The 11,495-nt window shown below is 41.2% G+C and overlaps 1 protein-coding gene across 1 annotated transcript; it reads left to right on the forward strand.

Moving 5' to 3' along the window:
* The first annotated feature begins 661 nt into the window (after positions 1–661).
* Positions 662–10,626, forward strand: LOC115798685 (cerebellar degeneration-related protein 2-like). The gene is made up of 6 exons (XM_030755624.1): positions 662–910; positions 1,576–1,688; positions 4,014–4,162; positions 4,263–4,430; positions 7,404–7,623; positions 8,343–10,626. Exons 1-6 carry the CDS (start codon positions 829–831, stop codon positions 8,952–8,954), a joined length of 1,344 nt encoding a protein of 447 aa, XP_030611484.1. The 5' UTR covers positions 662–828; the 3' UTR covers positions 8,955–10,626.
* Positions 10,627–11,495: the final 869 nt, after the last annotated feature.

Consider the following 11,495-nt stretch of genomic DNA (forward strand, 5'->3'; position numbering starts at 1 on the left):
TAAAAGGGTGCATTATATCAAAGCAAATGTAAGGAAACAACAGGAATAAATGGCTCTCTTATATTGACTGGCTGATTTATTAAGTTGAACTGTGTTCTTTATAAGAGTCGCAAATACGAACACAGTTAAAGAAACTTGCACTTTACAGTCAGGATGAGGATAAATACATACCAAAGTGATAGTTTTTATTATTATTATTATTCATTTGAATAATTTTTTATAAGGAATACACTTTTATTAATTTAAGTTAGAAAACGAAATTATATATGATGTCAATTTTGAACAATTCAAACTCTTTAACTATTCTGTATATGAACATAACTAGCACACTTCAAATGTAAGTTACAGACTGGGTGTTTACTATAGGTCTTTCTTGCTGAAATCCCTCATATTTATTTCCAAACTACCGAATTTCACTCGTTTGCTATAAAAGTTTTTACAAAATATGTTTTAACAAATAAACAAAAAATATTAACCCGTTTTTTGTTTTGTTTGTTTTTTAATTAGTGCGCTTTGGTTTTATTTATTTTTATTTGATATCTGTTCTCCTTACAGGCTTTTTGTTCTGTCCCGCTGTAACATTTATTTTGAAAATCCAAACCGGAATGCCGCCCTGAGCGCTGATGATTTCATGAGCGGTGAGCTGGAAGTACGTCTGGCCGGTGATGAGCGCACACCGGTGCCGGTTGTGGGGCGGATAGGACGCTAAAGGAACCGGTCATTTTCATTTATCAAAGTCCTTTTTTGTTGTTTATTTGGGCATTTTTTAAACAGAAGGAAATCCTCAAAGCGTGTGACTGATTAATAAAGTCAAATCAAATCCCGAGGATGCTGACAGACATGATTGTGGAAGAAGAATTTGAGATAAAGGAGGAGGAACCGTGGTACGACAAGCAAGACCTTGAACATGGTACAGTATCCTTGCACTCTTTTTCTCTCAGTGCTTAAAGATCCACACTTAACCTTTATTTGCCATGCAGGCAGAGAATATAGGGGCATTACAGCTAATAAATGCATGGTATTCAATACATGTATGACATTATAATAAAATTTTAAGACATGCAGGTGCAAAATTTGCACAAATTTGTGGGGGGTTTAAGTCAGGGGGGTTTAATTAGTCTACAGTCTGATTTAGTGGGAATTTTGCGTGTCTTGGAAGGGTGCAGGAAAATCCAGGAGTCAGCAGGACACTCACATATGCGGCAAAGTGAAAAAAACAGAAACGCTCTGCCTGAATGTGCCTTTGACTCTGTTCACCCTTTCAGTCTTCATGTGCTGTTTTTACGCTAGTGTGTGTGTGTGTGTGTGTATGTGTGTAAAAGTCACATTTTGTGTTTCACATTTTATGGCAAGGCAGATTTTAGAAAACCACATAAATTCAAAAGTGCGTGCATTTATGATTCCCTTAAGTGTTTATAAGTTACTAAAGAGACAGTTTGGGGTTACTGGATTCCTGCCAACACCAACAGCACCTCTCAGATCTGCTTGTAAAGTCCTCGTGCCTTCACAATCAGTGACACTGAGCCATGAACACTGAAGAACATGCGGTTTCACATCTCTTCCTCTCTCCTGCAGACCTGCAGCTGGCAGCCGAGCTCGGGAAGACCCTTCTGGAGAGGAACAGGGAGCTGGAGCAGGGGCTCAACCAGATGTATTCCACCAACCAGGAACAGCTGCAGGAGATTGAGGTAAAGACATCACTTCTCTCATGCACTATAGCCCTAAACACAGCTCTCATTAGACCAGGTTATGCTGCAAACATCAAGAGATGAACCTGCTTCTCTCACGCAGCACTGATTTTCCCCTTTAATGCTTGCAGAGTGTTACTTTGCATTCAAATGAGCCTAGAAGCGAAAATTAAAACATGCTGCTGCACAGAGCCAGACGTGTCCCCCTCGACCTTTACACTTTCTTGTTGATTAATCGGTCCTTGAAGGACCACTGAACTGTTATCCAAGACAGGAGAAGCCCCGAGTCAATAAAGTTGCCCCGAGTTAAAACTGCAAGCATTTAAAAGCTTTCTTTTCCCACAATTATGCCTCTCAGGCAACATTCAATCTGCCTGCCTTTTTGGTAGAGGCTGTTTTGACTGTAGACAATACCAGGATGAGATAATTATCCTAAAGTGGAGTCCTCCTGTTGTTGATCTAGTCACACCCTGCATCTTCCCATGTGTGCATATTAGGGAGGTAAATTCTAGTAGAGTTCTGGCTAAACAGGCTCAGTCTGGGGCGTCTGGCTCTAAATCCATCCCTGCATTAAACTGCTGACATACACAATTAATCTGTTAAGACCTGAAGCAGACACATGTGACATCACTGTTGACCCATGTTACTATTGATTAGCTGATTGATTGGCTCACTCGTCACTGGATTGAAAGGCAACTAAAAAAGAGAAGCCCCATGAAAACCACCTTTTAAATGTACAGCTTGCCTGTGTGACTGTGACACACTTTGACTTTGGACTGTTTATATTAGTGTGTGCGGGCAGTGTGAAGTAACTTATCAGCAGGGGGGTTTTCTTTCTTTTGATTTTGAGCCAACTGATTAGATGACGAAAGTTTCCTGGCTGCAGCAGCCGGTTAGATAAACTGTTCTCAGAGGATCTGTGACTTAAAGGAGGCATTTAAGTGCTGCCAGGAAACAAAGTTATTACTTTGTCTCTTTAAATTTTATTGCTGGGCTGTTATCCTGCCAGAAAATAATTTTTTTCTGGTCACATATATACTGTTGAATGTTGCTCTAACTGTTGGCTCTCACAGCAAATAAGTGTGCTCTAAATGCTTGGTTAAGATATTTTTATCTCCTCTTGGCTCTGTTTGTTGTCAGTGAGAGAAGATTTCCTTAATATAGTCTGGGGTGTGAGCAGTGGCGGATCTAGGTTTTTTCTGAGTAAGGGGCCATCAAGGGGGCCACAGTATATGGTGATATACGGACCAATAAAAATGAAAGCCATTACATTAAAGTTATGCTAAATCTTATCACCATGAGATGTAAGAATTCAGTGAACTTATGTGCCATTTCACTAAATAACAATATCAGACATTTCATACATTACAGCATTAACTGTTGTTGCTCTCCTTAAATGATTTCTGACCTGATGAAAAGGGACTGGAGGTGTCCTGCTCCTGACCAGCCTCTGGTCTACTGTGTTCTGCTGCTCTCTCCCTCCTCTCACCCTGCTCATTTTCAGCTGGCAGACTCACTCTTTTGCTCAAAAACTGCTGAGTTCCCACCTGAGACTGACCCTTTTTATTTCATATTCTTCTCTATCACTGCCAAACATTATAGTAAATGTCAACACACAAATGCAAAGTACAAAGAAGTACATGAATTAGCGAAATGCTAACGTTCATGTCCAAACACAAGTAGGGCCCCGGTTAACATTACTCTTAACTAACTTTGCTTCTTAAATTAATGTTTGTCAGACTTACGCTAGGTGACAGCTGTAAGTAAAAAGGGATTTATGACTTATCATTACCAACAAACGGTTAAAAAGCTTTCTCCGCGAGATCGTTCAAATCTTCTTTTCCTTCTGTAAGCTTTATTCACGCTGAGCATTCCGTTTTGGCTCATTAGCGCTACTGGTGTTTCGGCATGGAATTGCATCCTCCTATAATGTGATCCTCGCTCTCGGACGAAGGACAGATGAGTGACAGGACAGGGGCGCTTCAGGGGGCCAATCAGATTTCAGATGGGGCCAAAGCCCCTGTGGCCCCACCCGTAGAACCACCCCTGAGTGTGAGTGCAGAAGCACCACTTACAAGCTGTTCAAACCTTCTGTTTGTGAGGGGCAGCCAATCAAATGAAAGGAGGCTTACAGCGAGGGTGGTCTTAAAGGGAGAGGAGCGAAAATATCTATTAGGATGAGATAAATGACAATTATTTTAAACAGTGAATCATGCGAAGCTACTCTAGCAGATGTCACTCTGGAAACAATATAGATGTCTCCTTATGAGAGAGGTTTCCCTCTTTCTCTTGTCTCACCAACACCTTGCTCTCTCTCTTCTCCAGTACTTGACAAAGCAGGTGGACCTCCTCAGACAGGTCAATGACCAGCATGCAAAAGTGTACGAGCAGCTCGACGTCTCGGCCCGAGAGCTGGAGCAGAGCAACCACAAACTTGTTCTGGACAACCGGGTGGCCCAGCAGAAGATCCAAGGGTTGGGCATTTCTCCATTTTTTTTATTTATTTATTTTTTTTTAATAAAACTTTTTTCTTTTTAAATTTTGTTAACTCTGTATCTTTTTTTTTATGTGCAGGCTAACGGAAACAGTGGAGCTGCTGCAGATGCAAGTGGAGGAGCTGCAACATCAGGTGGAGGAGCTGAAGCTGAGTCCTTGTCCACCTCAGAAGCCTTTACACAGAGAGAGCTGGCCTCGCAGCACTCACAGTGTGTCCTGCCTGCAGGAGCTGCAAAACACACTCAGGTGGGTAACCCGCAAACACAAATTATTACGGATCAGTGGCGCTTAAATGAGGAGTCGAGAGAATTGGCTTCAGACAGGACGATCTGAAGCCTCTATCTGTTTATATCATCATAAATGGTTCTGCTAACATGTCATGGTTTTTCCATCTTCTCTGTTTAATGCCAGATGTTCATATTAAAAGGGGCCAAAATTTTCAATTATCAGTTAAATGTAAGTAAAAGTAAACGCTCTCTCTGATCTCTACACTGATTTCATTATATGGTCTGCTAGAGTCATATTACGGGCACTTAATCTACTCCAGGGCACAAATCGCAGTCGCTTGGCGTCAGCAGAATGATGTTTTACTACCCAAGTTCCTGATGTGAGATGTTTTCCACTTCAGCTGATATTTTAGTTCATTTTCCACAGATGCACATTGCATAATTATTATTAGAACCTGAGAAATGTCCTGTCAGCACTATCCTTGTGGCTGGACATCCAAAATCTGGACCAACACCTGCAGGTTAAAACATCAGCGCTAAAATTTTCGCATATTCTGGCAATTGTGGAAGGAAGTGTGTCAGCTTGTCTTGTTTGGTTGAAGGGGATCTGAGAGCAATCAGACTACAAGAGTAAAAAAAAAAAAAATTAAACTTTATTTTTTTTTTTTTTTCCAAATCCTCCCAACTTTAGCTTTAACCTATCTGTGCTAATCCTACTCCTGCTGGCAGCACGTCTACCTCACAGCACTGTGCGTCTTTGATGCCGTGGTCACTTCATCTTGATCTGTAGTTTGACGTGTTCATTCACAGCCTCGGTTTAGTCTCTGTGCTGTGTAATCCTGTTAGCTGGGCTCCCTGGCAACACGCAGGAAATCTCACTGATAAAAACGCAGCGGGTCATAACTAAAGTCAGAGTGCAGCGTGGGGGGGTGAGGTTGGAAGAGAGGAGGTCAAAGTCTGAGTTGGAGGGAACAAATGTGTCTCAATATCTGTCTGAAGTTGACTGATTCTCATACAGGCAGCCGGGTGCTACTGATAAGGTCTTGATTCCTTGCTTATTGTGCTTTTTTTTTTTTCCCTTTTTCCCCACCTGTCATTATTTTATTTATTGTTATCAGACTCATTTTCAGCTCTGTATTGGCTCCCTACTGCAGTTACTGCCACCTTTATCATTTGTTTTGCCACATTTAGAAGCCGATGCGTCACAGATGAGAAAGAAGTGATGGGTGAATGCGATTAGCTGATGAAGTAATCTCCATTAAAAGTTCTCTCATTGGCTTCCTTCTACCCTACCTTCTTTACATTTAGTGTGCAGACCAGGGTTATTATAGTTAACGAAAACGAACGAAATAACGAAAACTGAAATTGAAAAAACATTGTCGTTAACTGAAATAAATAAAAACTATAATTAAAAGGAAAAAACGATAACTAACTAAAACTGAATTGTGAGTTTACAAAACTAACTAAAACTAACTGAAATTATCCATAAACTGACTTTCATTTACTTGTTTTTTTTTTTTAAGCCTTGTGGATTGATATGAAATCATTGTTTCCGCTCTCCGAGTTTAAGCTGGGAGCGCCATCGGACAACTGAGTGTGTGCGCATGTGCGTGCGCTCACCGCGCTGGTCCGCAAAGTAATGGCTGCGGTCTGCAGAGAAAGCTGCAGAGTCCCGTATGGAGGTTCTTTGAGTACAAGAGCACAGATAGAATCTAAAGTCTTGTTGTGGATGATGAAAAATGTGCGGAACATTTCTCAGTCAGGAAAAACCAGCAACATCAAAGTCCACCTGAGAAGCGCACAACAGAAACCGCTCTGATCCTTCCAGGTAACCTGGCCTGCGCCTCTGAGAAACGGGACTACTTGTCGGGTCCACGCAGCCCAGAAACTTGTGACTAAACTGTTTCGTCCTTGTGCGTTTCCGGCTACTTTATCAGTGAGAGAATAACGATCAGGAATAATAATCAAAGCATCAATATAAGGACTCACAACTGTCAGCAAATTCCTAGTAGGAGACTGCTGAAACTATCAGGATGGACGTGAAGGAATGAAGAAAGTGAAAAAAAACAGGGACAAATATGTTTGCACCTAAAAAACTGAGCACAAAGAGCGAGGACCAAAAAAGAAGTCCCAGCCTGCGCTGCATATAAAACACCTGCACACGACCACAAGGTAATAACACACACAATCCAGCTACATAAGCATAAATGTGGACATGAGGTCGGCAACTTCCGTAGGCTATGTACAGAGGCCGCAAAGACCCTGCAAGTTTAATTAGCAGCATCTAACCGAGCTAGCTCCAAAACAGAAGCAGCTTCAGGTGGTGAGAACATCAGGATGCAGCTGGATTTGAGCTCCTTCAAAGAGTTTGTTTTTGTCAAACACCACATGTAGGCGTTATTAATCTGCTGCACTGATGCTGAACTTTATTGTGGAGTTTATTGTAGAATTTATTGAGTTTGGGAGTTCATGTTTTTCTTTGTTTCTCCCTGTTGATGTTCATGTGTGTCCTTAATATTACACACATTTAGCATGTCTTGTGAACAGCTGGTTGTTGACTATATTTCTTTAAACGGTATCTTTTGTCAAGTTTTCATTACACAACAATCACTTTTGCGCCTTGAATCTTGCACCTGATTAGGTATGAAAATACTAAAACTAATACTGAAACTAACTAAAACTAACTAAAACTAAGCATGAAACCAAAAATAAAAACTAATAAAAACGAGAAAAACCTCTGTGAAAACTAATTAAAACTAACTGAATTAAAGAAAAAAAAGTAAAAACTAACTAAAACTAAACTATAATGTAAAATCCAAAACTATTATAACCCTGGTGCAGACATGATCACTCTCATGTCTGCACACTAAATTCGTTTAAATCCTTTCATCTAAATATTGTCAGTGTACTGAAAAATCCTAAAATCCAAAGAGAAATCAATGTCTAAAATAAAAGGGTGAAAAGTGCAATTTAGCTTTAATTATCTGTGCAGGTACAACTATGATTGCGACAAACCCTCAGAGGATCTCGAGTTGTCTTCCACATCATGGCAGGAAGAGGAGCAGGAGTCCCTCCGACAGTCCCTCCGTGCTCTTCAGACTCAGTTTGCCACTGAGCGCGCTCGAAGAGAGGAAGTAGAGCGAGAGGCCGAGCTGCTCGCCAGAGAAAATGCAGAGCTGGAGCAGCAGCTGGCAGGGATGGCAGGATGTCAGGTAAGTGTGACCAATATATCTCACCTTTCTCACTCTTTTTAACTTCTGTCCTTAAAATTTGTTTCCAGATTGCATCCATCCACTTTTTTGACTGCTTATCCGATTTAGGGTCACAGGTGGTGGGTGGCAGGGTATACCGTGGACAGGTCGCCAGTCAGTTGCAGGACTAACAGAAAAAAACAAAAAAAACATATCACAGTAATCTGTCAGAATCATGAAGTCTTAGTGACTCAGCAAAGTTTTAAGCCTAATCTTAAAAATAGTGTCTCCCAAATCCAAACTGGGAGCTGGTTCCACAGAAGAGGGGCCTGAAAGCTGAAGGCTCTGCCTCCCATTCTACTCTTAAGTATCCGAGGAACCACAAGTAAGCAGTCTGAGAGCGAAGTGCTCTGTTGGGATGATATGGTACTATGAGGTCTTTAAGATAAGATGGGGTCTGATTATTCAGATCTTGTATGTGAGGAGAACGATTTTAAATTCGATTCTGGATTTAACAGGGAGCCAATGAAGAGAAGCCAATATGGGAGAAATGTAGTTTGTCATTTTCTCTGTCACTGGAACAGGGTTGGCCTACATGTGTGAAATGGCTTTACTATAATTTCATTTACCTTGTAAGGATTAAGAAAAGGAAGAACAATAGCAATGACAGCATAAGGAAACTTTAAAGCATCATTGATATTCTTGTCTTTCATTTCTAAGTCTTTATTCTCTCTCATCAGGCCAGACTGTCTGAGCTGGAACGCGAGGCGGAGGAGCTTCGTCAGCTCTGGACATCAGAGTCCTCCGCAAGATCCAACAAGCCGGCTGTCCTCCACAGCCTGCTGCCGCACGAAGTGTTCCTCAACCCGGAGGAGGAGAGTGAAGGAGAGACAGCTGTAGCTAAAAGCCCCGCGGTCCTAAAGCGCTGGGGAAGTGAGCGGCTGATGAAGTCGACGCAGATGCCCGACTCTCCTGACGGGATCTACGACCACGAGTGCTCCTGCGTGCGCCGAGCCGAGGTAGTTAAGTATCGCGGGATCTCGCTACTCAACGAAGTCGATGCCCAGTACAGTGCCTTACAGGTGAAGTACGACGAGCTGCTGCGGCGCTGCCACTCTGAGGAAGATGAGCAGGACAGACAGAGTCACAAGTCAGTTCAGACTGCGTCCCTCATCACCACCACCATCACCACCTTTGCTTCTCTGACAGACAGGGAGGACTTTGAGGATGACTTTCACCAGCCGGAGTACAAGGAACTCTTCAGGGAAATTTTCTCCCGCATTCAGAAAACCAAAGAAGACCTGATTGAAAACCGGGGGAAAGCACTCAGCTGGGAAAGCTCTTCCCAATGAAATACTCATTAAAAAAGTTTTAAAACAATGACACCAGTAACCGTCTTTCTGTTATGGAACAACTCTTTGAAAGATTTTTTTCTGCCCAGGAACTGTGATCACCACACGAACGGGTTAAGAGATGAGGGCAATGCAGGAACACAAAGGCTAATATCACCAGCTCACGTCACAGATGTGGCTTGTTTTGCACAGAAACACCAGTGCCTGACGCCACCATCTCTACTGTGCAATCGCTTTACCTCAATTTGCACAAACCTGTTCACAAGCAGGCTCCTGAGGAAACTTTTCTGTGTCTTCCTTTAAGCTGGCAACACTTTGTTTCAAAGTAAGGATTGCTGGTAAAGATGCAAATTCTAGAAAACATGGAGACAGTATTCAGTTTCTGTGCATCCAGTGAAATTGTTTCAGTTGATCACTTTGAGTTTGCAAAAAAGTGTCAATTTTTATTCATGTATGTGGGGGTGGGGCAGCTTTCCAAGTAGAATTCTTCCTTAAAGTAAACACTTTCTGGCTCTATGAAATTTGTTATAGACTAAGATTACATCCAACAAGCAGTCTGCAAACCAAATGTATATTAATTTACTGTCATAGACTAATAACCATCAAATGTACACATTAGAGAAGCTGGAGCCATCAGTACCTTTTGGTAACGCAATGAAACCTTTATACATCCATGTATTGTGGTGCAGGATTATCAATAATTTGCATCCACCTGATGACTGTAGGGCTGATGTTTTTTAGTTGCCACCAACTGCTGAGGGAAGTCTCCCCCCGTTAGCCTCTCAGTTCTCCATCAGCCACTGTGCGTCTCAGAGGTGCTGAGCAGGTTTTGTGCTGAGCCTAAAGAGGGAACCAAAGCAATAAAAACTGTTGGCCAGGCAGCTAAACAATGACTGCATCTTGCTTCAGCTTTGAGTTCATTATGACAGAATTGAAATACATTAACTACAAATTGTGTTTCTTTTTCTGGGAAACGTCCTACAAAATGATTAGGAAATTGCAACCCTATAAAATAGAACTGCATCTGTTTTGGCTGTTTTTGTTTACCAAGTTTTTATGAGCCTATGTGAATGTAAATATAATTTGTTTTTCTTTAGTGCTATAGCAAAAATGTCTTGGTGATAGTTTTCCCTGCACCTGTAAGTGTGACCATTGCCAGGCTGACTGATTCAAAGTATGCAGCTCAGAGATAGATGCTGGTGATTTTAAGGTGCTCTAATATATTAGGATTTTTGTAATCATTGTCCTCCTCTGAGTTTATACTTGATTATCATATGGTAGGTTAGATGGCAGTAAGTGAATGTTATAATAATGCTTACCAAAATATTAACTGTACTTGATATATAACCTGTAACAGTGTCCTGAAGTATGATTTAGAAGCTTTTTCTTAGCAGCAGTTCTGATGCTTTTGCTGCCTGACGTTCACAAGTCCTTGTTCAGCAAAAACAACAAGGACATCTACTGTATGTGTAGATGCCTGTAAAATCACGAGATGCACTTTAGAATTGCACAGGCATTATCGGTGCTCTCCAGTGTGTGTTTTAAATGTAATTAATGCAACATGTGACATGCTACTGTCTCCATCACAGACCTGAATAATCTGCTGTGTGTTTTTGCCTGTTTCATGGTTAATGTTACTTCTCTGAGCCATAAAACCTGAAGCAAGCTGAGACAGAAGCTGTCTTTTGTGTGTGTGAGTGTGTGTGAGAGAGAGTCAGTCTGCTGTAAAATATGATAAAATGATGATTAAACCAGATCTATACAGTACAACTCCACTGATACACTTTCACAATCTAATAATTGCTTTGAAGTCAGCCACACAGATACTGTGCTGAGTCCCAATGCAGTCTAAAAATAAAACGAGTCATTTAGAATTAAAATTAGAGCTATAACCACCCTGAGCCCAAGGGGAAATCGTGCTGCTGTAGTGTGAGAGAATCATAAATTATATAAAGAAAAACAGATTATGGGTTGTGTAAACATGTTTAACCAGCAGCAGCGACAGTAATCAGAGGCATAGTGGGATTTTTTTTAAATGCTTCATTTTAATAATAGACCATCCAAGAAGTCTGTGCTTCAGTTGCGGTGAATGAAACTCTGGTATTTTGCACCAGTTAGCATTTAGCTGTATCTGTGCATTAGTGGTTCCATAGTATAGTGGTTTACACGTTGGGCTAGCAAGTCTAATACCCTTGGTTCAGTCCAGGGAGAAGATACAAATAATTTTGGGTTAGGTCAGGAAAAGTGTTCTGTTTCATTTGTTTGTTTGTTTGTTTGTTTTCTTTTTAAAGTCTCCCAAATCAAACATATGGAGCTACCTGTTATGGCAACCAGTTTGTGTCTATACAATATGTCTTACAGTTTATGGACTGGCTACCATTAGCTGATAATTTGACACTCCACCTGTCCAAATATGGTTTATTCTGAGTCCAAAAAAAGGCTTCCAGGCTTTAAAACCCAGAAATATTAGAAGAGAAACTGTGGGAGCTGCTCATTATGGTTAAATAGTCTGAAGGTTTAGGGTAAGTTATGGCAATAACT

The sequence above is a fragment of the Archocentrus centrarchus genome, chromosome 19, assembly GCF_007364275.1.
Source record: "Archocentrus centrarchus isolate MPI-CPG fArcCen1 chromosome 19, fArcCen1, whole genome shotgun sequence".
NCBI lineage: Eukaryota > Metazoa > Chordata > Actinopteri > Cichliformes > Cichlidae > Archocentrus > Archocentrus centrarchus.